Source organism: Hipposideros armiger, unplaced genomic scaffold (genome assembly GCF_001890085.2).
Source record: "Hipposideros armiger isolate ML-2016 unplaced genomic scaffold, ASM189008v1 scaffold_104, whole genome shotgun sequence".
NCBI lineage: Eukaryota > Metazoa > Chordata > Mammalia > Chiroptera > Hipposideridae > Hipposideros > Hipposideros armiger.
In genome coordinates, this window is record NW_017731454.1 from 3,889,145 (window position 1) to 3,916,084 (window position 26,940).

General features: G+C 39.5%; 1 protein-coding gene across 9 annotated transcripts in view; it reads left to right on the plus strand.

The window, feature by feature from the left end:
* Positions 1-26,940, plus strand: part of FMNL2 (formin like 2) — a 297,656-nt gene that overhangs the window by 223,809 nt on the left and 46,907 nt on the right. For all 9 annotated transcript variants that reach the window (XM_019646515.1, XM_019646518.1, XM_019646514.1 and 6 more), the window contains 3 exons: positions 6,474-6,582; positions 10,261-10,337; positions 12,052-12,145. In XM_019646515.1, coding sequence (XP_019502060.1) covers positions 6,474-6,582; positions 10,261-10,337; positions 12,052-12,145 — 280 coding nt within the window. The remainder of the gene's footprint in view (positions 1-6,473; positions 6,583-10,260; positions 10,338-12,051; positions 12,146-26,940) is intronic.

A 26,940-nucleotide genomic window follows, 5' to 3' on the forward strand; every position in this document is an offset into this window, starting at 1 on the left:
AGGGACTGCAGCCCACGCCGTCGCCGGCGACTCATGGCAGCCCAGCTCCAGGTTGAGCTGTTGTTCAGCATCTTAGCTGTGGAGGGCAGTGTCACTGACCCTCATATGTGGGATCCGAACCGGGGCCCTCTGGCATCCCAAGCGAGTTCTTAACCATCGCGCCACTCGGCCGGCCCTACAGTACAGTATTTTTAACTTTAGGCATGATGCTGTAGAGATCTCTAGAATTTAGTCTCCTTGCATAACTGAAACTTTATACCTGTTGGTTAGCAACTGCTCATTTTGACCTCCCCTGGCCTCTAGCAACCACCGTGCTGCTCTCTGCTTCTATGAGCTTGACTGTGTTAGATAACTCATATAAAAAGAATCATACAGCACTTGACCTTCTGTAATTGGCTTATTTCACTTAACATGACATCCTCAAGGTTCATCCGTGTTGCTGCATATTGTAGGCTATCCTTGTTTCTTAAGGTTGAATAATAGTACATTGTACGTATTTACCACATATTGTTTATTCATTCCTCCATTGGTGGACATTTAGGTTGTTTCTGCATCTTGTCTATCGTGAATAATGCTGCGATGAACATGAGGATGCAGCTATCTCTTCGAGATCCTGATGTTAACTCTTTTGGCTAAATACTCAGAAGTGGGAGTGATGGGTCAGATCAGAGCAGTTCTATCTGTCATTTTTTGAGGAACGTTTCATGTATTATTTTCCATAGTGTCTGTACCAATTTACATCCCTACCAACAGTGTACATGGGCTCTCCTTTCTCCACAGCCTGGCCAGCACTTGTTATCTTTTGTTTCTTTAAAAGTAGCCATCCTGACAGGTGTGAGGTGACAGCTCATTGTGATTTTGATTTGCATTTCTCTGATGGTTAGTGATATTGAGCATCTTTTTATATACCTTTTGGCCATAGTCTTTGGAAAAAATGCCTATTGAAGTCCTTTGCGCGTTCTTTAATTGGATTATTTGATTTCTTGAGTTGTAGGAGTTTCTTATATATTTTACATATTAATCCCTTATCAGATATATGGGAAATATTTTCTCCCGTTCTGTAGGTTACCTTTTCACTGAAATTGTTCACTGTGTAGAAGCTTTTTAATTTATGTAGTCCGACTTGTCTGTTATATTCCTAAACATGAAGAACTACTTCACAATTACTGTCGCTTCCTTTTAAAACTCCTCTACAATGAGTAGTGGTTTAAGGACAGCATAATTGGACTCTAACTGGAACTCTAATGAGCGTTATGTATAATTCAGGCTATTAACATGTACCGGCAAAGAAATCCCTGTGTATCTAATTTGTGGTCAAGCAGATCCAGGAGAGCTACTTCCCCAGGTTTCCTTTGCTGGCCTTGCCATTCTTTTTGCTTCTGGAGTCAGAAATTCAGGTTTTACTTGTCATTTCTTAGAGGAAGTCGCCTGGTTGGAGCTCACTCGTCAGTCATTCCTAAGGGCTTTCAAAACAGAAGCGTCTTCTTTCCATGTAGCGCCTGCTGCCAGTGCTGTCTATGTGGGTTGAGCTGCTCACTCCATGCTTCTCAGATTCATCGCCACACATGAACTAGGTGGCTCAGTGGACAGTTGTCACCACAGTACTAAAGGAAATGTTTTGTATGGGTTGCTTAAAAGATATTTGTAAAAATCACTTAGTGTTTATGACTATTACTCATACTCGCATTGACTTATAACTTCATTTATTATTATTTCATGTATGTATAAATGCTGGTGCATAAAATTAATACAAGTGGTTAGAGTCATTTCTGTTTGGTTTTGATCTGAAGTCAATTTTGTAATCTGTTTCTTTCCATATTAATGGAACTTGGTGAGTTCTATTTGCCAGCCCCTCCCAGATAGTGTCTCATCTTTGAATGATGGGGTAACATTTAGTTTTAGTTCAGTGCATGACAAGATATCAGACAATTCTCAAAGTTGATGGGGAAGAGGGCCTGAGAAATTTCGTGGTGTTAGTTTCCCAAGGTTTCTTAAAAAAACCCAGGATTTCCTTAAAACACTTGAGACCTCAAAAAACAGCCCTGAATATCTCTGCCCCATTATTTTTCCTGGACATGGCAGGAGCTCCAAAAATTAGACTCAGGGCTACTTTCTGTCACTGGGAAACCCCTCTTGTGTGTCTAGGTATCCAGAGCCTCAAAGCTCTGTTTGCCTGTTGGGGGATGAAAGGGTCTCAGAAAGGCATTTAGATATCTCACCCCAGTGGTCCAGGCATTGGGTCACAACTACTCCAAAAATATTTTATCTTCTTGCTTTTTCCTTTGGAATCTGAGAGAGTTCTCTTCGATCTCCACATCTCAGGATCCTGCCCCCAAAACCAGAGAGACCTAATTGTTTCATAACCTCATTAAACCTGTTCCCATCAACTTGAAGGAACTGTTACACTTCAGAATGAATGCATTGGGCAGAAAATGATCTCTAAACGTCCGTTATGGGACATCCATGAAAATGGTGGAGTAAGGACCTCTGTAAATGCCCTCATCCATAAAATGAGAACACTGGCAAAATATGCCAGAATCAACTCTTTCAATACTCTAGAAACTAAAGTCTTGCTGCAATCCGGGGAGCATCTATTCAGGAAACACAAGTGAGTCTAAGTAAGAACAGCTAGCTTTGTGGTGTTCTAACTCGTGCTGTTCTCCTTCCCTCTTGAATTCCAAAGCAGCCTTGAAAACCAGTAGCTCCATTATCCCAGTGCTGCCCATCAGCCTGGCAGCCACTGTAGAGGGATGAATGGAGTGGAAGCTCTTTCCAAGCCCCTCTTTTTTCTCCTCATCCTAGGTTAGGAATGATATACCATGGGATTTGAGAACTACTAGTGAAGAAGCCAATTTCAAGTCTTAGTTAAAAGAGCATGCACCAGTAGCTGTTGACAGTGTCTGGGATCACTCAAGACGTATTCTGTGGGGCAGGACTAAAGCTCCTCTGCTTCAGCTATCCACAGGAAACGATGCAGACACCAATGCTGCCTCTCTTTGGGGCCTTTTTAATACACAACAATGAACTGGAGGGACAGTCTCAGTCTGGTTCTGTTCAAATAGCCTCTGTTTTATATGAGGTGTCGTAATAGCTTCAGGAAGAAAATATTATAGTAATTGGTTTCATTTTATGTAATTCTGTGATAGAACATGTGCCAAGGATATTAGTTTACCCCAGAGGCACCCATAACTCCTACTGAGTCACTAGCTTCATCCCTGTGAAGCTCAGGTCATTGTGGAAAGTATATTCAAATAGCTAGTTTAGGATGATCAGAGCTTGGAAAAGGGGACGATAGCTCAGCCTGAGGGCTGTGTCATAGAACTGGATACAGGCTGCCTTATCTGCCTTTCCAAAGACAGTATATTGAATCGTATTTGCTAGTGTTAACATGATAATACAACAGTGCCTTTTACATATACTATTTGACAGTTGTGATTAGTTTCATTTGAGCTATTTCAACTTTTAATTGGTGACTGATTATCACTGTGATTTTCCAACCCCACCTAAGGGGATCAGTGTGAGTCATGCACTTGGTAGATTTCATGGCATTAAATCAGTTACCCTTATTCTGTGTCTATGGAAAATGTTAATCATTGTATTCAGGCTTATTGATATCCAGGTGGTCGTTTGTGGCACCCAGGAATTAGATTTTCAAAGCTTAGTCTTTCTGATGATACGTAGCTCTTTTGTTACATGTGTTGTGGTGGAATTTGGCCTCATCACAGAAACCCTCCACTGTGCTTTATGAAGGTGGATTAGGACAAGCTCTCCACCTAAGAGGCTTCCTAGGAAACCTTCCGTAGGGTGATTGAAGTGGAAAAGCATTATGACCACATTCTCTAGTTAGCCCTCTATCTTTAGGGGAATCTAAACCTAGACCATCCACAAGAGTTCATTTTCTATGCCTTGTTTCTTTCTTTATTTGGAGAGTAATACACACCCATTGTAGAAAATTTTAAATTATTGACAAAAATAATGAAAGTATCTTGTAGTTCCACCATTCAAAGAACCATAAGTCAGGTATATTTTAAATTGACGTTGGTAATATTTCGTGTTCAGTTATGCTCTTTGTCATGTCACCTTTACAACACTCATCCCACAATTTATCCATTCATTTTATATTTCCCTCTTGAATTACAGCCCCATTTAAAAATGACTGTCATATGCCTAAAGACAGTTACCGAGAGTAAGTCTATATTAACTTAGTCAAGACTGGCTTGATTGACAAAAGGTTGACTGTATGGGAATTTTAAGTATGATGCTTTGCAAAAAAAAAAAAAAAGTGTTCTCCTTTGAGACGGCGTGACTGTCCTCACTCCACCGTACTGTGCTGTGCAGGTTTGTGTACTGTGATTGAGTTTATTTTACACATATATTAATGTATAAATTTATATTAATTTTACACATAATATAATGTGCATGCAGCTCCAGTGCACAATGGTGATACTATCAAAACCCCATCCCTGTGGAGTCAGTTTTAATAGATTCACCAAAGGTGACTCCAAATTACCAGCAGAATTAGGACTAACAATTGACACATCCACTTTACCACAATAAGGACACCTGAGTAAGGTGAGCAATCCAGAAGAATTGGCTTCTGGCACTTTCCACCACCCTAGAAAATCAAACCAAAGCTCTTGTTGAAGCCCCAGAGTTGATTTTATTAAACACCTGGTATTTATGCAAGGCTCTGCTAAGTGCTAAAGGTAAATGCAATATAAATAAGTTGCTTCTTCCCTCCAGGCCTTACCATCTAGATCAGGAAGCAATAGATAATTATATTGATAGCCCCTGTATTAATCTTGGATACTTTCACTCTAGTAGCCATTGCTTTCAATTCATAATAACTATTCCTCTAATCAACTGTTATATACCTAACAAGTGATTTCACTAAAGAAATATAAAACTGAGGTTAAAATAAATTAAGAAAGAGGAAGTGAAAGAACTTCTGATAGACTGAGGAGATCACAGATTCTTGGGTCAGACTGGTGTGTCTTTGAGGGTGTCCCAGTCTGTGTGAGACCTCCATCAAGTCATACTCAGGCTTGGGTTATGGAGAAGTTGACATATTTTAAGTTGTATTTTAGATGTTGAAATTGGGTTTACTAACACCAAAATCTGAATTTGTTTCCTTAACTTTGTTTTTGCATTCAAAAATGATTTAGGCCAACTTCCATCACTGAAATTTCATTTCTCAGTGTGAATAAAGTAAGTCCTTGACTAAAGCATTCTTCTAACTAGCATCAGCAAACTGATCTTACACATTCAGGTATATTGAGGCAAGTGACTTACTGAAGTGATCATCAAAAATTTATTTGGCACATTAGGAGGCTCATATGAAAGAATCATCTTTCTTCCATTTGATAAGTTTTTAACTAGAAAATAAAATTGAAAAGGGCTGGTCCGCTTTACAGTTTCAGACAAAACTATCAATCTAGCTTTCAACTCCTAGCCTGCACCTGTAGGACTTTTTAAAGGAGTTAATATTAATCATAACTTCCTGTAATTTTTTTCATTAGTTCAATTCAAGAAAAAGGAAAGCCTTTAGCTTATTTTGTGGAGCATTTTTGTCCTTCACTGTCTATGGGAAAGTAGTTGACAACTTTTGAAATTTGTTTTTATTTCAGCCTGGGAGTTGCAGAGAAAACTGCACTCTAAGGCAGTGATTTAAAGCTTATATTAAAGCCCTCAGTGTTGTCATCTTCTCTATTTGCACCATGTTCTATTATCACTTCTTTACTACTTGCAGGCTCTGATAAGTATCCAGACAGAACCCCTAAGGCTTAGTGATGTAGAATCTCTAGAATGAATCCTGCCATTGAATCTTAACCCTGTGAAATATCAGCATATTTCCATCTACGTTTCAGCTGCCATAGGAGGCTGTAGGTGAGGGTCAGGCTGTGGAGGCATTTGCATACTATTAAGGTTATGTATACTGTTAAGGTCTCATAGCACAGGCTGATGTCAGTGTCACTAATATATGACATGGCCTAGGCTTAAACCTGCAGCAGCGACTTCTGAGAGCTCTCATGGCAAGGTGCAGTTTCCACTGTGTCAGTGATTGGAGGTCTGCACATGAGCTAAGTTGCTCCCCTTCACTTGCTGGTAAATGCAGCCTGCGTGCGTGTTGCAGAGTGATCCCCTCTGCAATCTGGCTTGGCCTACTAACGAGGAGCTGGCGTTGTTGATAAATCCCACATACAGTCTGATTTATCACATGCTGTGAGTGGAGTTGTTTCGTTGTCAGTGGCTAACTGGCCTTACCTGACGATGACCAGCGCACACGGTCCTGTGGCCTTGCCGTTTACGGAAGTAGCTTAGTGGCAATGGGTGTGTGTGTTGGTGGTGGTCTTAACCTGCAGTCCTCGTTTAGATGCAGGTAAAGGTAGAAAACAATGCCCATTTTTTCCACTGCATGTGCCTATGGTAAAAGTAATCTATAGTTTTATAGAATGTTTCCTTTTTATTTGTAGATATAATACGTTGCCGAGCCGAAGAACCTTGAAAAATTCAAGATTAGTGAGTAAGAAAGATGACGTGCATGTCTGTATCATGTGTTTACGTGCCATCATGAATTATCAGGTATGTTTGTGTTTCTAGTCTTTTAAAAAAATCTGAATGTGTCAGACTCTGATCTTGTTCTTTTCGGTTTCCTTGTATTATTTCTATTTGAATTAAATATCAGGATTTAATGAGGTGCTATTGAAAAAGAAAGGTCTGGTTTGTTCTGATGCTCAAGATTTAACCCATTGCTCTCATATTTTAATTAGTACTTATATTTAAAGGGAAACTATTTTCACCTACAGGGATAAACTCATCTAGATTACTTGGTAAATCTTTGTGACCATTAACGATAGAGTAGCCTTTGGTTGTGGGCGGTCATGGGACACCGTTAGAACACTGGGAATGAAGAGACACATGCACAGTGGGGAGGTCAGTGCTTCTCAAAGAGTTATGTGGTGGACAGGCAGGAAGTTACACTTACTGCCTGTTGGACCTCATGATTCCCGATCTTAATAAGCAGTGCCTGGGGAGTTCTTGTTAAAAGTGCAGATTCCTGCTTCAGGTGATTATGTGTTGGGTTATTCCCACTCTGAGAAACACTGGGAGAGACAGTGCAGTGTGTGGGTTGGATGAATCCTAACAAAGTGGAAGGTAGAGTTTAGAATGTCAAGGGTGATCTGACAGAGTCAGGTATAGTTAGATTAACAAACCAGGGGTGAAAATTAGAAAAACATAATTCATATATAAAAATAAGATTTGATTTCCATTGATAAGGATGCTACAAGGTGGGTCCAAGTACAAATGGAAAATAAATACCTACATAGAGGGTCAGAAATTGAGTTCAAACCCAACATCACAGTGCTGAATTGAGTTCAATAATGGAAACAGGCATTTATTTTTTTTTCAGTCCATTAATATTTTTTGAGCATTGTTAGATAGCCCCTGTTCTAGGCATAGGGAATTTAGCATTAAATAAATAAGAACTTACTTTCTAGTGAGGGAGACAGATGATAAACAAATAAATTGGTAAACTACGTAGCATTCCAGAGAATAATGGTGATGAAGAAATGAAAGCTAATATTGATATAGTGCTTCCTACAGGTCTAGTGCTTTTAAACCAATTAATTCATGGAAGTCTTATAACAGTCCCATGAGACTGGTAATATTACTCTTCCTCATTTTGTTGAAGAGGAAGCAGAGAGACGAGACAGAAGTTACGTAATTTGCCCAGGATTCTATGGCTAATAAGTGGTGGAGTCAGATTTGAACCCAGGAAGACTGGCTCCAGAGAATATTACTAAGTGCTGTAGAAAAAATAATCAGGAAATAGGAATGGGAAGTGATGAAAGTGTGTGTTTTAATAGTTTTAAATAGGCCAGCCAAGAAAGTGTCACCAAGAAGATGACATTCAATAACAACCTGAATGAGGGGAACAGGTGAGGAGTATTAGGGGAAGATGAGTCTAGGTCGAGAAGAGCAAGTGCAAAGGCCCCGAGGCAGGAAGAAGTCTGATGTGCCCAAGGCGCAGGCTGGATGGATCAGAATGAGTAAGAGGGAGGAAAAGTAGAAGATGCAATCTGTGGCTAACAGGGAGTCCTGACTGTGTGTGGCTTTAGAAGCCAGCGAAGAAAGGACACCAGCTTTGCTCTGAGTGAAAAGATGTTAAAAGGTTCTGAGGGAAAATGTGACTTGATCTGATGCGATCTCTCTGACTTCTGTGTTTAGGATTGCCCTTGGGAGGGAAAGACAAAAGGAGGTAGACCATTTAGGAGGCTTTTGCATTAATTTAAGTGAGTGTTGATGATATGGACCAGGATTTTAGGAGTAGAGATGATGAGAGTTGGGCAGATTCTGGTTTTATTCTGATGGTAAAAGCAATAGCATTGGCTATGTGGTGAGGACTGGAAGGTGTCTCCAGGGTGTTTGTCCTGGGCACCTGTGAGATGGAGTTGCCATCTACTAAGATGGGGAAGGCTGCAGGGTGAGCAGATTTGGGAGACATGATTAGGAGTTCTGTTTGGGGGATGTTAACTTAGAGATGTCCATAGACATCCAAATAGAGACCGTAAGTAGGTGGTCAGATATGCCAGCCTGGAGTTCAAGGCAGAGGTGTAGGCTGGAGATACAAATTTGGAATTAATACATGGTATATAAAGTCAGAAGTGATGCAACCAATAAGGGTAGACAAAGAAACAAAGAGGTCCCAAATAACCCCGGGGCACTCTGCGTAAATGTCAGAGAGATGAGGAAAAACTACCTACAGGGACTGAGAAGTAGCCTGGTTCGTAGATGCCAAGTACAGGGCATGATTTGAGAAGAGAGTGCTCACCTGTGTCCAGTCATGGAAGATGAAGAGTGAGAGGTAGCCATTGGCTCTAGTGCAGTGTGAGTCACTGGGGATCTTGGCACAGTTTCTCTGGAGTGGTGGTGCTGAAATGCCTGAATGGAGTGGTTTCAGGAGAGAACAGGACGAGAGGAATAAGACTGTGGGTGCTAGAGTTGTGCCGTTAAAGCGTAGCAGAGAAAGGAGGGAGTAGCTGGACACTGGTTGTAGGGTCAAGAGAGATGTGGTTGTTGCTATTTAGGATAAGAGTCTTTGCATCATGTTTTTATGTTCATGGTAATGAAGCAGAGAGAAAAAATAACGATGGGGATGACAGAATTGCTAAAGCACATAATGCTCTGGAGTAGGTGAGAGGAGATGGGATCGAGGACTCAAGTGGGAGGCATTGACCTTAGATTGGAGTGTGGGAGAGTTCATCTTTAGGAAGAGGAGAGGAGGTTAGCCACAGGTCCGTGTGGGAGGATTGATGTGGTGGTGGTGGCAGCTTTTGGAAGTTTTTATTTCTGCTTATATTAGTATAATTGGAAATAAGGCCATGAGCTGAGAGTGAGTTTGGAAGAGAAGGAAAAGTCCGTCAGCTCAACAGACTCAGGAATGATTCCTGGGCCTCTTACTGAACTTCATTTTATAGAAGGGTGAGGAAACCTGCCTCAGAGCAATGTAGGTTTTCCATGGTTTTAGATCCTGTTAGGCATTGCCCGGATAAGGGAGTATATACAGTGGTTGTCAATCTGGCAGAACCGTGGAATCACTCTGAAAGCATAAGAAAAGTTCAGATGCCTGGGTCCTGTCCTTGAGAGTCAGCGCAAGTTGACCTGGGGTGTGTCCTGGAGAATCAGTGTTTTGTTTACTTTTCTAGGTGATTTGAATGAACAGCCAGGATTGAGATTCACTGGGCTGACTGGAGCCTTTCCACCATTTTAATAAAGAGAAACATGTATTGGTTTGTCGGAAAAGTCATGATGTATTTTTTTCTATGTTTTTCATTGCAAAAATGTGTCATGACTTTTCCAACAACCCAATAGTTCATTCATAAAGAATGGAAATAGGCTCCCTTAATAGCAACATCATTCCTGGGGTTTTTCTGAAAAATACGTTCAGACACTGATGTAGTAGAGACATAAATGCATTTAGGGTGGTAAAAATGACATTAGGTAGAAACTTCAGGTTTTTCTCCTTCCACCAATTGAGGACACTAAACTCAGCATCTACAACCCAGAAGAGGATGTTTACCAGACGTCTAATCTGTTGACACCCTGTTGTTTGACTTTCTAGCCTCCTGACCTGTGAGAAATAAATGTTTTATAAGCTTAAAAAAAAAGAAGAAGAAACTTCAGGCTTTTGTTTTTAATCAACACTGACAGTCCCCTAAGTCGACTCCTAATGCCTTGTTTTTTCCACATTTATTTCAGTATGGCTTCAACATGGTCATGTCTCATCCACATGCTGTCAATGAGATTGCACTAAGCTTGAACAACAAGAATCCAAGGTGAGTTTGATTTGTAATGTGCAGGTGTGACTAACTAGAGAAAGAAGAGAGCTGGTTGACACTTAACCAAGTTAGAGTTCGGAAACTCTCAGTTGTGGCTCTGAAATAAGATCGCCAGTAGACCCCTTGGCTTTGTATGTAGATCAGCTAAGTTATATTCTTACATGTGACAGAGTTGAGCAACTGGCAACACCTCCTCCAGCCCTTCTTCACCCTCCTCTTGAAGCTGTCATTCCTTTCAAGGCCTGGTTCTCAGCATCGTTGGAAGTTTAGCCAAATTTGGTAGGGAGCATGAGATAAGGATGCCAGATTGCCAGGACTGATACTGACTTAGCTACACGAAGTATTGCCGAAAGCTAACTAAAACCACTATCCCTTGTCTACATTTCACTTGCAACATTTACATATGTAGCTTTTAGTAACAAAAGCAACAACAACAAAATAACAAAAACAAACACAAATAAGAAAATAATCATACATGCAGATTTCATCTTATATTCACTTTCCTATAAAGGCCAGGGCCATATATATTAGTCACATCACAGATTACTTGTAAAAGCCTGTCTTATCAGTTTCTTTTAGTCATTCTAAAGAACGCATTTTCCGTTCTTGTGAGGCATTCTGTATTTCAAATGTGTTATTCAGATACCTCTGTGTAGACTGTGTATCTGAAAACTGTTAATTCAACAACAACAAAAAATCTAATTATAAATTAGCCTTTCGGATTTGGAATGCAATGCAAACCATGAAGTCCTATTTAGATGTTGATATTATTATTTCAAGCTCCCCCTGGTTAAAACTTTTGCAACTTTGTGATGGCTTCCTTAGTTTACTAGAATCCCAAGTAGTCATGCTACTTGTGTCTCTGCTTTACACTACAGGGAAGTCATTATTCATTTTTCTTAAGACAATTGGCATTGTGGATTATCAGAACAGTGTTTATTTAGAGGTTGGTAATAGCCTTTATTCAAGAAAAATGATTAAATACTGGAGTGATCTTGTGATGAAGAAACAATGCTGTCCTTGATGCTGTATTTGAAAACTTGGAATGTATCTCTAGGTTCTCCTTCTAAAAATATTTCACATGGAGTTTTCTTTTCTTGAGTCAGAGAAAATATTCTTGTGTTACCAGAGCTGTAATCCAGCTCCTTTCAGATCTGCATATGAAGAAGAAATGATAGAAACTTGCATTGTCATAGAGAATTTTTATGGGGCCATGTGCAAACAAATTAGCAGATTTGAAACGTAGGACGTTAATTTCAGTTGATTTTAAACTCTTTCGGCAAATGTTTTATCTCTGACTCTAAAACCAGGGAAAATATTTAACTAGTGGGCTGTTTTCCTGACTATTGCCATGTTTCCTATTGTCTTTAGCTCATCAATAAAACTTTCAACCATGTTATACCGAGTCATCTGATGATAGGACTAAAAGACTAATCTTTCCAGAATTGATTTTCATTAGTGAGTAAATTGTAATTTGGGGAATGGGGAACATGCCTTCCAACTTTGCTACCCAGATAAATCACATATAGAAGTAGGTAAAGGTTTAAAAATGTACTTTAATATGATTATACCTTAGTTAGTAAAAGTTTAAAAAACATACATGGACAAATATTTTATTATTGTCATATTCTTCCTGGAAGCAAGGAACAGCTGACTCATCTTGTCACTTTCACTGATTTGTGGTTTTATTTTTTTCTTCTTGTTTTTACAGAACAAAAGCCCTTGTGTTAGAACTGTTGGCAGCCGTTTGTCTTGTCAGAGGCGGGCATGAAATCATTTTATCAGCATTTGACAACTTTAAGGAGGTAGGATACTCTTTAGTTTTAAAAAGATTGCTCACACAAACGTCTTATGTTTGGACATCATTGAACGGAATGATTTAACCTTTTTATTTATTCTAGGGCCTGAGGGGTATAATAGTTACTTTCCTAAGACGCCACTGAGGGAAAAGGCAATGAACTTAGTCTAAATATCTTAAATGGGTGCATTAAGCTTTCGTTGGTGTCTCATTTCCAAGAAAAGTTAAAGATGATTTGCAGTACTCATTTTCCTTTGGAGAACATGGACTATAGCCAATTTGAAAATAGGTTTTGTTAAATGTATGTGGTTTTCATTATGGTTGATACTTGAGCATCCACCATGTAAATTTTATGAACTCTTTCATCATAGTTACTTTCTTCAAATCATACACATTATTGTTGTTCTGCTGGATGCCCTGAAAAGCCTATCAAATATATACAGACACTGATTTTAGCAGCTTGTAATCTTAACCAGGTGATCCTGTCACGGGAGAACAATAAGCCAATGGACATGGATGGTTGAAAATAGAAATTAAATGACTACAAAAGAAGAAACAATTATATATAGGTCATATGACACCAAGGGTTCTGGCTCCAAAATATCACAACTGAAATAATGGCCAGTTTCCCTTTGTGGTGGTGTGCAGTGTTACATGGCCAGGAAGGGTACCTGTTAGCTCCCCTAATACGTGCCTGAGGCTACTTTGAAGTGAGACATGACAAAAGTAATTGAAGGCAATGGGACCTTGCCTTCAGATTACGGGTAGGACCCACAGCCAAGTTGTGCCTTCTCCTGGCAATTCCATTTGATTCCAGATGCTTCTGGATTAAGACCCAAGCTGGATTAAAATCCGACCTCAGAGGGACTTCCAAACTCTCATCTCTCCTGGGAACCTCTGGAGTAGAACCCAGCTAGCATTTATTGAAGACATGCTATAGTCCAGAGGCTGTGCTAGGTGTACACATGAAATCATTGGTTCTATAAGAACATCAGAGAGACAGATAGTAATATCTCCCTGTTATAGAAGAATAGACTAAAATTCCAAATGCATTGTATGCTCATGGTCACATAGTCAGGCAACGGACAGAGCCAGGATCAGGATTTGGTGCTACCGATTCTGAACTTCATTTCAGGCAATGTCTGGGCCCAGTTGTGTGTGACTCCTGAGGGAAGTTCTGAGTTAGACAGGAACTTGGAGCCATTTCCCCCACCCTGCCTTCTTAATTGGATTCACTACCCTAGCAGCCAGATGTACTAGAGAGCGACCTATAATCCTGCACCTGGGCTGAGAAGCTGCAAAGATATCTTGTCAACAGAGAGAAAGGTCCTCGTGCCCCTTTACTTGCCTCCCTGCCCCCAGTCATTGCTTTAGGATTTTGATAATATTCATTTTGTTAGTACCAACTGTGGACAGAACCAAATATTGTCTTTTTCTCTATTCAGCCTCAGTGATAGTGAAAAAATACCCAGGTCACAAGAAAATGATGAAGAATAATAGCAAATCTTCCATTCATTCGTATTCTGGCTTCCAAAGCAAAAGGAGACTTCAGAAATAAGAATGTATGAATGGTTGTCTGTGAATGTCTTTATATATCACCTATCAGTAAATAAAGTTTACATTTACAAATAAGAACATGCATGTTTTAGTGGATGGGTCTAATAGTGTAACAGTATGTGAAGCTAATATAACTCCCAAATCTTTATCATTAGATCATATTTGAATATATCACATGTCAAAATCTTTTTCATACTAGAAGCACATACTGTATACTTATCAGTGACCCTTGTTATAATATAAGCCATATTTTATAGCAAGTATCTGATTATAGTGCAGGTCAATTTATGTCCTAAAATTATAATTTTATAGAATCAGTATTAAAGCCAGTATTTCATGAGACAAATGTTAATTTTGTTTTTTCTTAGATGAACTAGTCTTTTCTTGTTCCTAGTAGGCACCCAAATACTTGCAGAATTGAGTTTTAGCTATCTGGTGTTAGAATTGTATATGGTTTAGCCATTTAGGGTATAGTATGTACTTAGTTGAAAAAAAAAGTAATCCTACTCTAAATCTAATAACTCTCTAGATGTAATGAGAACTAAATTAATTTTGACTTTGAATTTTTAGAGCTTTAACTAAAATCTTCCTTATTTCTGTAATTACCTATGAGTGATGGTGGGTAAGTTCTGCTTCTCCTGGGACAGAAACCATGCCATGTGGGAGAGGCGAACCAAGGACAGAGCGGATTCTGTGCGTGCATTCGGCCTGGGCCTGCATTAACCTCAGCATGGTGTGCACATGGACAGACCAGGCAAAGGGGTTATCCCCATAGCCCTGTGAATGAGGACAGGGCAGGAACATGCTACAGAAGAAACTATTCTTACGGATAGATCAAAAGAGCATCAACCTATTTACCTGTACAATCTTAGGGTAAAAAACATGTTACTTTGTATTGATCTTTTTAAAAAAATTTTAAATGTAATGCCACTCACAGCGCAGTCTTTTAAATCCCCTCCTTGTCTGTTCTTCTTCCATCTTTATGTAAATGGATTTTTTTTTCTTGTATATATCATAGTGAAGAGTGTGTCCTTTAATCTTTTTATCCAAAATGTCATTGGAATCTGGGTTGAGGGAGGTTTAGGAGCCAGCTGTTCCTGAGTAGGAAAAGTTGTCCTGTGATCTCAGGTACCTGTGCAGATAGGGTGTTGGTCAGTGAGTAAACCTATTGAGCTGCTCCTGGCAGAGAATGCTACCGGGTACCAGGATAACAGGGAGTAGGGCCAAAGAAGGGTCTTTGCCCTCCAGATGATTGCTTTTAAAGCTTTAGGTCCCATTTAATGAATTGGGATTCCATTCATCTCCTTAACTCTTTCACTGCGTTGATTTCAAGTTTGTTCGTTTTTTCAAAATGTGTCAAAAATCTACAAAAAAATAAAAAGTTGATATTTTGACTATTTTATGCATTTAATAACATTTTTAGCTGCTTTGTACATGCATGACATTATTTTTATTTTAAACCTTTGTTATATGGTAATAAATTTACCATTATATTGAATTTTAGCAAAAATCACTCAAAACATACTAAGTGGCACCAATTAGATTTAAGTATAGATAAATGAGAATTTACTGGCCTTTATGACATAAAAAATGTATTACAAAATGTTACACAATATGGCATACAAAACATCTTTGTTGTTGATAGTGCAAGCCACAGGAAAACATATCCGAACATCGCAGCAAAAGAGTTAAGAAGGATGAAGGAATTATTCATGTTTTTCCTGGGGGCAATGGGGTATGGTGCTGGTGGGGTATGGTGCAATATCAGGCATCAGTATCTTTTTGCAAATAAACTAATATGCATAACATTATAAACTAATATGCATGCATAATATGCAAATGCCAGACCCTTTGTTTTTTGATCACTGATAGAGCACAGCCAAGCATTCTGCTGCAGTGTGGCACCAGATGCTAAAAGGAAATTTAAAGACAGCATATCTTATGTATAATGGTAGGGTTTTCCTCCCTCCACTTCTTGAGCCAACAAATCATTCTGTCCTATTTGACCACTACTCATTAATTCAAATGTAATTTGAAAGAAGGTGTCTTTTACCGCTTGATAAAGATTTTTATTGGGTTGTCGGAAAAGTCAAGACATATTTTTTCTATGTTTTTCATTGCAAAAACGCATCATCACTTTTCCAACAACCCAATATGTATGATTACATCATTTTCTCATATTTTAATCAATGTTCAGAATCCCAAGTTTGGTTTTCTTTCAAAGAATCTTGCTACATGTCTTAAAATATCTGAAGTACATGTTTTAGGAAAATAGAGAGCATTTGCAATTTAATTCTATCTGATGGTGGTTAAGAGTATTAACTCAAGGCCTTACTTTTGGTGGTATGGGGGTTGAGGCCAAAGCCTGATATTACTGAGTAAGTACTGAGTTTTAATTACATAAATTTAGATGTACCAACCATGGTTTGTGACATACCTGTCGATGTGAGTGTAGTAAGTATTTGAAAACAATCGTTTAGTCAACCATTATTATCCTTGAATTCTTAAAAAAAAATTTTTTTTTTTAAGATTTTATTGGAGAATTGGGGAAGGGGAATAGTGTTGGGAACAGCCAAGTTGTTGTCCTTCAGTCTTAGTTGTGGAGAGCACAGCTAGCTCAGCTCCAAGTCCAGTCGCCATCTGGCCACCCATTGGCAGCTCAGGGCAGCTCAGCTCAAGGTGCCGTGTTCAATCTTAGTTGTGGGTGTGCGTAGCCCACCATCTCATGTGAGAGTTGAACCAGCAACCTTGTTGTTAGGAGAACATGCTCTCACCAGCTGAGCCATCCTGCCACCTGTTGGCAGCTCAGCAGCAGCTCAGCTCGGGTGGCTCATCTGGAAATCAAACTGGCAACCCTGTTGCTCAGAGCTCATGCTCTTAACCAACTGAGCCACTCGGCCGGCCCGTTTTTTAAATAAAGGGATTACTGCATCTGGTTTTGGTGTTGAAACATGTCATCATGAAACTTTATGGTCCTGAATTGAGGACCAGAGTGAGAACAAGGAGTCATCTGTTTGTCCTTATTGGCTAATTTAACCACATGGAAGGACATATTACCATCTTCCCTCAATTGATACTTAATTAGTTACACAGCAATATATATTTTTGCCCATTTGGTCTACCAGACAGAAACAAAGCACCTTTGGAAGTAAATGTTGCTCTTTTGGTGTTTTCATTAGTTCAGGGTCTTGTTTGCGAGAAGCAGAAACTAGCTTCCTATACCGAGGAAAGGGTTGATTGGATGGATGAGGGGAAATGCACAGTTAACAGGAAACTGGAGAAACAGGCCTGGAAAATGGGCCGGTGTTCCTAAAAAGTGACTAGACTCCCATGCTGTGCTCTTGAAGTGTAGCCACCATAAACACTACTTGGGGTTCTGGGAATGCATTTTCTTCTCTCTCATGGACCATAGCTAGCCATCCGCTGGGTCATAAAACTACACATACAGGTTAGGACATCAAGTAACCCCCACGTGAGAGTTATAAACACTATATTTAATCCGATTTCCCTTAGGAACCTTGAGGTCTTCTACCTAGAGCTTGCTCTTCTCAACTTTTCTTAGTTTTCCTATTTTTTCCCATTTTAGTCTTTGATTTATCTGAGAAATTGCCTTTAAGAAAGCTTCTGTAGAACTCTGGCAAAAAAAAAAATGCTCCTATTTGAAATCAAAGCTGAGGCCCCATAGACGCTGCACAGTCCTACTATGACACTCGCCATAAAACCCTCTGAGGGCTTTGAGCTCCCAGCTCCCCCAGGCTGCTGGGAGCTACACCTGGAATTCATCAGGATTCCAGATCGATTAGAACTGTGTTCTCATCTGCTTCCAACATGACAGCATCTGGCTGTAACAAATAAGCCTGAGGCCTGAGTGTGGTTTTGAAAGGCCCAGCTCCTTCCCACTTTTGACCTTCCAGTATGGAGAGATGGAGCCTTGTAAAATGAGTCACTCAAGGCCACCAGCTCTCTCGTGCACAGCACTCTTGGCAGTATCTGTTCTTATTTTCGCCTCTTGCTAGAAGGCTTCCTAAGAAAGCTGATGTGGTTTAGCTACTGGGCATCTGAAAGCACTTGTGCTACACGTTATTAAGTTGATTTAAGAAAGCCTGTCAAGTTTTATTTACAGTGGACCAAACTGGGCAGGAAGGAGAGCAGACAGACATTTTTGGTGTGCTTCCAGCATTGCTCTGAGTTTAATCCCATCTAATCTAACCTCCTGAACATTTAGGGTGTAGGACTATAAATCCAGCACAAGACCGTGTGGATAACTACTTTAGTGGTAAAATTTTCAACATGCAGGGAAGGGTACTTACTTTTTTCAGTTTCTCATTGAACTATAATAAATGTATTCTCTCAAGTCTCCAACTATGGGAGCTGCAGTTCTAGATCATGTGTATATTTCACTCTATCAGGTCAGAATTAGATTAAACTAATTCACCGAGACTCTTCTCTGGCCAGTCCATCTTCCTAGGATCAGGAAGCAAAGTCACAGTCATTATTTTTTTGGACTGTCTATTAACTGTTGCTGTTAATTGCTTGTGCATAACAAATTACCCCAACTTAGTTTTATTAGGCTCATAGATTCTGTGGGTCAGAAGGTCAGGCTGGGCATGGCAGGGATGATTGTCCCCGCTCTGTCTTGTCTAGAGCCTTGTCCAGGAAGATCTAATTGACTAGGTCCAGGAACTCATTTGAAGGCTTCTTCACTCGTATGCCTAGTTTCTGGGCTGAGCTCAGTGGAGCCTGTCAACTGCAGTGCCTCCACGTAGGACTCCATGTGGCTGGAGCTTCTCGTAGCATGACAGCTGGCTTTCCCGGGGAGCACTGGGGAAGCAGGCATTCAAAGGGACAGAAGTCGCAATGGGTCTTCTGAGCTAGTCTCAAAAGTCACCAGTGTCACTTCTGCTGCATTCTACTAGTTGCAAGTGAGTCAGAAAGGCTAGCCTGGATGCAAAGGGGAAGGTAATGGCCTTACTTCTTGATGGTGAAGAGTCACAGCGCAGAAGAGCATGGGGTGGGAGAGACTGCTGTAGTCGTTTTTTGGAAAATACAATTTATACCTCAATAACGTTTTGAGAAACACCAATGTATCTCTAGTTGTTCCTCTTTTATTTTCTCTCTTTCATTCAGCCCAATACTTGGTTTCTCCTCGGGACTGAAAAATATAAACTTTTTCATTGCACGTAGAAAGGATGGCTACCACTTCCTTCAAGCCGGTGTACTATGGACAAACAATATTTTGAGAGCTTTTCTAGAGGAGGAAGGAGCTATTTACATAGGATTTCCAAGCTCGTGGTAATGAACTAATTATTTCTGTATGATCTGTATCTTAACTAGATGATAGTCTAGTAAGGAAGTGAAGGCTGCTGATTATTAAGGAATGGGTCATGCTAACTCACTGGAAAAAATTTTTTCATGTATATTGTGTGCTCTCTATGTGTCAGAACCATTGATAACCACTGGAAATAAGAAAATGCTTAAGACATAGGCCCTGCCCTTAAGAGGGAGCATTTCAGTCTAGTTAAGGAAACATAAGTATTTCAACAGTTATACTACTAGGCTTTATAAAGCTAAATGCCAGGTGCTTTGCAAGGAGGAACAGGTACCTAAGAGGAGGTAGAGAAAAGAGTGCAGATGGGGTGGGAAGTCTCAGGAGAGGCTTCCTATAGGAAAGGGTGCTTGAGCTGAGTTCAGGGTGAACAAGAGGTATATTAAAGTATATTAGTTTCTTATCACTGCAATAACCGATTACCACACACTTAGTGGCTTAAAACAACACCAATTTATCACCTTACATTTCTGCTGGTCAGATGTATAAAATGAGCCTACAGGGTGGCATTCTTCTGGGGAATCCATCTCCTTGCCTTTCAGTTTCTAGAAGCTACTTGCTCATGGCCCCTTCTCTGACCCTGATCCTCTAGCCTCCTTCCTTTAATGACCGCTGTGATTACATTGGATCCACCCAGAAAAATTCAAGAACTCTCCCCAGCTCAAGAGCCTTAACTTAATCATATCTGTGACATCCCTTTTATATGTAAGGTAAATATTCACAAGTACCAGGGATTGGGACAAGGACATCTTTGTGGGGGCCGTTATTCAGGCTACCACACCAGGTAACGACGTCATTTTATACAAAGAAGGCAGCATCTTAATAAAGCTTCAAGGACTTCAGTTTGCCTTGAAGCTCCAGTCTTAAAAGGGGAAGAGTATGGGATGAAAAAAGGTGGGATAGGAAGTTAGGGGTAGATCAGGAAAGAGTCTTCATATTGTCATGTAGCCTAAAGGTAGCAAGGAACAGCGGTAGGTAGAAAATGTGCTCCCCAGTCTTCTCCAAGTATTGGCGCTGTAGATTGACCCTCTCAGTTAGTAAAGAAATGACTGTTCTATTTTGCTCCAAAAGTAAGCTGGCAGTGGGCTCAGCGTGAGGTCACTTTGACAGGACAGGGTGTGGCCAGGGTCTGAGATTTATTCCAGAAATGTGGCCATTCATATTTCTCATTCCTTGGGCCTTGTCTTCCACTGACAGTTATCTTCTTCCTCAGCTGCTGTATTCATTCACTTCTAACATCTTCAGGACCTTCTTTTGATGTGGGCCTGGGGGAGCTTAAAAATAAAACAAGAGAGAAAGAGGAAGTAGAAGAGGATAGTGGCAATCTGGACAGATAAGATTATATATTGCAGTAACTGGTGAACATGTGTAGAGATGCTTTGCTTTTAACCTGACTTTAATTAGACTCTCCCCTCTCCACGAGCCTGAGAGCAATTTTTTACAACAGGGAGGCACATCTTCTATTGCATTCGAAGCAGCCACTTGTTTTTGTTTTTGTTTTTTTCAACAAGGTGTTGCTTCCTTGTTATTTTTACTTATGTAAAAATGCCATATCTAAAACTTGGTGCCCTTTGCCAACTGTAAGACAGCTGGCATCTGTGCCCTTATTTCATATTTTGGGAAGATAACAACGAAAGGCCTCAAGAAAAAGCAGTGGGCACTGTGTGTTACTTTAAGACCCCATAGAATCTGAAACAGAGGTTGGCCCAGGTCCCTAAACACAGAGCTTTCACTTGTTTCCCTGACAATAAGATATTGTTATGGTTGTAAGGTACAGAAGGGTGAGTTGATCAGGGAACTGGAATTACTGTAAAACTCTTATAGCGTGACAGTATCATCACCAACTCCAAAAACCACTAACATAATGGGAGTGTTCAGTTCCCAGTCAGGATTTGGTTGTCGTTCTGGCTTTTATTTCTGCAGAATAAGGTTAAGGTCTATTTTAGGATCACCTTGGCTGCTTTTTCCTGTATGAGCGCTCTGCCTCCTTACTGTTTTTCTCCCTCGCTCACCCTGACTTGAGTTGTAAGGATCTTTTTGAAAAAGTATCTTGGGACTTAAGTAAATTTGAATATTCTATGTTTGTTCTAGCTGCTTTTTAAAGTGAAAATAGAAATCATTGTTTTTAAATGTCAAATAATTCTGGATTATAGGTTATTTCTGTGGTCATCAAGTCCAGTGCTGAGTGGTGGCTAAGCCCCAGACCCAAGGCATTGTTAACGTTCCTATGAGATAAGCTTCTGGGTTCAAATAGAGCTGATAAAATCATTGTGAAAATGCTTATGCTAGATATGTAACTATGAAAAGAATAAGATAAATCATATATATATATATATTTATATATGTCATATGTATACATATATGTGTGTATGTATAGTGTGTGTGTGTGTGTGTGTGTGTTATGAGTAACAGTATAAAGATGTATTTATGCATAGTTCCAAGCCCTAAAGGGAAATGAATGAAAGGGTTTGGAGCGGCAGTAATGCTGTGTGTGTGTGTGTGTGTGTTTCTGTTGCTTATAATGTTTGGGAAGCACCGTTATGCTTCACATGGCTCAGTGTCCCTATTGTGTGGGGTTAGACTTTTCCTTCTGGTAGCATTTCATATGACCAGCTTTCTCTTGCCTTTTCAAAGATGCTCCGTTATCTTTGTGTAACAGCTCCCTTCAGAATAAAGGCACTGATCATTACCACCTTTCCTCTAGAACTAATAAAAACAATCAAAATTTTTTGGAACTTCTAAGGAGTGGTTGAGCAACTATCTTATTTATCATGGAAAAAGCACTGTTATAAGATCAGGAGAGTTTGACAGAAAAGAAAAGCCGTGATTTTTGTCCCTCCAAAGTTTCTATCACCTTGAGAAAGATAGGACTAACTTTAATAGCTATTCAATGGCCATGTGTATACTGCAGTTAACAATAAGAAAACAGTAGTTCACACTATAAGAATTGTGCTTACATTTATATTTTTATTCCCTATTATAATTTAAAGCTTTAGGTGTTATTGCCAATGAATTTTCTTTTTTTTTTTGCTGAGCCATCCTGCCACCTTTTGGCAGCTCAGCTCAGGCTGGGAATTTGAACCGGCAACCCTGTTGCTCAGAGCTCACACTCTGGAGTGAGCTCTTAACCAACTGAGCCACTCGGCTGGCCTCACAAATGAATTTTCTTATTGAACTTGATTTCCTATGTGAGTAAAGTTCAGATTTCATTTGAATTTTAATACTTCCAAAACATAAGCACATTTTTATTTATTTGGGCTCCATAGTCAATACATAAAGGTTTTGTTTGGTTCGTTTCTTTTAAACTAACGAACAGTCATCTTCCGAAAGAAAACATGAGCAGAGTTCATGAATCTATTTCATTTTATTCCAGGTTGTAAAAATTAGCCAGTATATTTATGTCATGTGTGCAAAAAAGGCATATGCATATGTGAAAATAGTAAGGCTACCATTATTGTTTGTTGAATGTCAGCAGGCTAGTATATATTACTTTAATTTTAAGATCTATCTTGTGAAGTAAGAATAAGGAAAGGGAGGTTCAGAGTAAATAGGCCTACATTAATGAATGGCAACCTTGAGATTTTTACCCAGATCCATTTAACTCCAAGGCTCATAATCAACCTTATATAACATGTTATCACACATCAAACACTTTCTACACACCCTCAACTTTCTGCCAAAACATGAACCTAACTGAAACAGTTATAGATTGGGCAGATTATTGCGAGTGTCTGAACTTATTAGTAAAATTCAGGACAAACTGGGCTGTTTAAATGAGGCCCAAAGAGAGAGGCTAGGTTTTGAGCAGGACGATAAAAAAAGAAAGCAACTCGTTTGGGTTGGTGGAGGGACTTCTGAGAACAGAAGAAGAGATTGGCATGAAGTGTCTCGGAGCAGAATCAGTCAGAATAAAAGTGCTGATTGACAAGGAAAAGACATCTTACTGGGGCCCATGGTACAGCCGAAAGCATGACAGGAGGCAAGCATGACTAAGCTTCTGAGAAAGTGAAAATAATCTCAACTGGAAGATAGATAAAAGGAGGGAAAAGAAGAAAGGGAAGCAACTAATCGTTATAAAGTACTTTGCAGTTTATGAAGTGCTTTTACATCTATTCCATTTGAGTCTGTGGAAATCTGAAAAGGGTATTTTATGTAATCCTGATAAATCTTAGAGTATCAGTGCTCTGATACATAAGAGGGGAAAAATGCAGGAATTTGGGAGATAAGTTCAGGTGTTAAATGACTGGGCCCTGGACCAAGTTTGTGACCAGGACAATGGACATGAATCCACAGAATTGAAAAAAAGTAGGTGGGAGACAGGACAATCCACTGAATATGAAGACAAACAAAAGAGGGGAATAAGAATGTATTCAGATAGCATACATCTAATTAGAAAGAAAGTAGCACAATCAAGATGAACAAATATGATCTGGGAATTTTTTTCAGATTAAGAAAATAAGCTTTGTTTTTATTAAATTCTTCTTCCTCTTCCTCTTCCTTCTTCCTTCCTTCTTTCCTTCCTTCTTTCTTCTCTTCTTCTTCTTTTCTTCCTCTCCCTGTTCCTCTCCTTCTCCTTCTCCTTTTTTTCTTTAATGATGATAAAATGCCCAATATCAGATTCTTAGTTCTGAACTGAAAACCATGAATGTCAGAACAAACTTACACAGAGGTGATCTGGAAGTGTGTGTGTGTATAAGTAATCCAAATAGAAAATGGGATTGTAACTAAAGAGGTGAACTCCAAAGGGGTGCCAGGCTAGAATGCGCTAGAAGGAAGCTCAGTGAAACCAGCACACAACACAAAGGATAGTTAAGAGGATGAGAGGATAACCTGGTGGGCCCGGTATCTTGTGATGCAAGTTCCTGCTTTAGGTGACAAATTAGTCACATGGTCTCTATATCCTTTCCAATTCTACAGTTTTATGTTTCTGTATAAAATTTTGTCCACACATGCCCACGTGTGTAATATTTATTACGCATATATATATTCAAATACTTTCATCTGATTGAGTGCTTCTCTGACTGCAGATATAAAAAGAGAGTACCTAGATAATAAAATGGTAGGTACAAAAATCTACAAAGAAGAACAAAAAGTAACGCGCCCAAGGCCAATTGTTAGGATAGTAACAAGCTTAAAATAAAAATAGATCACTGTGACGTTAGATGATATTGTGACTTTAGTCCTTAGTTTCTTTTTATAACCACTTGGAAATGGCTGTATCAGTCTCTAAAACCAAATCTCCTTTTCTAAAAATCAGCAGTGTGTCAAACGGGCTCGCTGCTTTCCTGACCAGAAAGTGAGTTTGATGTGCTGCGCGCACCGGGTTCCTGCCACCAGTCAGGGTCTGTCTGTGAGAGTGTCCCTGGCGTGGGCAGTGTCCGAAAGACTGAGGTCTTGAGCTGTCATTTAGGCTTTTCCCTTCACGGCTCCTCCATCATACCCCTGACTCTATACTGCTCACTGGAGTTCAACCGCAGCCATTCTTTTTTCCTTTCACCACAGTCGTGCCTGTGGCTCTGGCCAGCTCATTCATTCCACGTATCAGTCTGCCACGGCTGTATATTTGTACTCAGTTTTCATTCACAACAACTGAAGGGAACACTCAGTAGAAGAAAACAGCTCAGCACTTCCCGATCATGTCCCAACAACCACTGTCACTCACCCCTCATCATGCAGTTGAGCTTTCTGACAACTTTCCCCCTCAGCTCTGCGTCACTAGAGAATGGAAATGGCCAATCACAGTAACATGAGCTACAGCTTTGTTGTGTCTCAGCAGTTTGGTTTTGGCTGTGGAAATGAGGGCTCCACCAGGAAACGTACCAGCCACACACGTGGTATCCCAGACTTACTGGTACACCACTAAGGAAAACACTGCCATTTCCATTTTGAAGTATTTTCCAGGAATAGATGGAAATCTAGGAGATAGTGTATTCTGTGTGGTAGGTGTCACAGGACATGTTTAGTCCGTTAGTCAAAGAGAATCATCTTTTTGTTGTTGGCCTATTTTCTCTTCATTGTTTGTGGAGAGGTGGTCTTTATATAGTGTGGTTGACTCTGCAACAGTCTTGCAAGAAATTTTACTACTAGAAATCCATTTATTTCTTCTTCACGTTTTGGGTGTTTTAAGATTTATCATCTTTGTAGAAATAAAGAGGTGATTCTCTAATCCAGTAGTTCTCAAACTTTTGGCCTCAGGACCTCTTTTTATACTCTTAAAAATTACTGAGGGTCCCCAAAAGTTTTTGTTTATGTAGGTTAGGTATTGGTATTTAGCACATTAGAAATTAAAGCAAAAGTTTGGTAAACTTTTTTTATTGAATTTTATTTTTTTGTTGTTTATTAAATATATTGTGGTGACATTGGATCGTAAAATTATATAGGTTTCAAGTGTACGATTCTATAATACATCATTTACTGCATTTTGTGTTCACCACCTAGAGTCAGTTCTCCTTCCATCATTATATATTTGACCCCCCATTTCCCTCTTCTATCACCTCACCTTCCCCCTTACCCTCTGGTAACCACTAAACTGTGCCTATGTCTATGAGTTTTTGTTTCTTTGTTTGTATTGTTCGTTTGTTGCTTTCAGTTTTATATCCCACAGGTGAGTGAAGTCATGTTTCTCAACTTTCTTTCTGACATATTTCGCTTAGCATGATAATCTCAAGATCCATCCATGTTATGGGAAATAGCATTATTTCATCTTTTCTTATGGCCAAGTAATATCCCATTGTGTATATATACCATATCTTCTTTATCCTATCATCTATCAAAGGACACTTTGATTGTTTCCATGTCTTAGCCACCATGAATAATGCTGCAATGAACATAGTGGTACATGTATCTTTATGGCTAAATGTTTTCAGATTTTTTGGGTAGATACAGGAGAGGGATTGCTGGGTTATATGGTAATTCTCGTCTTAATTTTTTGAGGAACCTCCATGTTGTTTTCTATAGTGGCTGTACCAATTTCCATTCCCACCGGCAGTGTATGAGGCTTCCTTTTTCTCCACAGCCTCTCCAACACTTGTTATCACTCATCTTAGTGATAAAGCTATTCTAACTGGTGTGAGGTGGTAGCTCATTATGGGTTTTGATTTGTATTTGCCTCATAGCTAGTGAAGTTGAGCATTTTTTCATATATCTGTTTGTTGGTTGTATGTCTTCTTGGAAGTAGTGTCTGTTCAGGTCCTCTGCAAAAGAATAAAACTGAACTGCTAGCTGTCACAATATACCAAAATTAACTCAAAATAGATCAAATACCTAAACATAAGACCTGAACCAATAAATTATGTTGAAGAAAGCATAGGTACTAAACTTATAGACCTTGGTTCAGGGAAGATTTTATGAATTTGGCCTTAAAAGCATGGGAAGTAAAAGCAAAAATAAATGAATGGGATTACATCAAACTAAAAAGCTTCTGCACAGCAAAAGAAACCATCAACAAAACAAAGAGGCAACCAATGGGAGAAGATATTTGCAAACACCACCTCCAATAAGGGGCTCATATCCAAAATATATAAAGAATTCATACAACTCAACAACAACAAAAACAAACTATCCAATTAAAATATGGGCAGAGGACCTGAATAGACCCTGCTCCCAAGATAAACTGTCTTATTTCATTAAAAATAACAATCTCCTTACATGATGTTAACTTTTTCTATAAAAATTACCCGTTATTTAAAACTAAAAATGAAAATCAGTGATACTAGTGATACTAGTCATCTTAGGGTTCTGGAACAAAATAGCATACACTGGATGGCTTACACAACAGAAATTTATTTTCTCACAGTTGTGGAGGCTAAAAGCCCCCATGCCAGAATGGTTGGGTTCTCTTCCTAGCTTGCAGGTGGCCACCTTCTCACTGTGTCCTCAGATGGTCTTTCATGTGTGTGTGTGTGTGTGTGTGTGTGTGT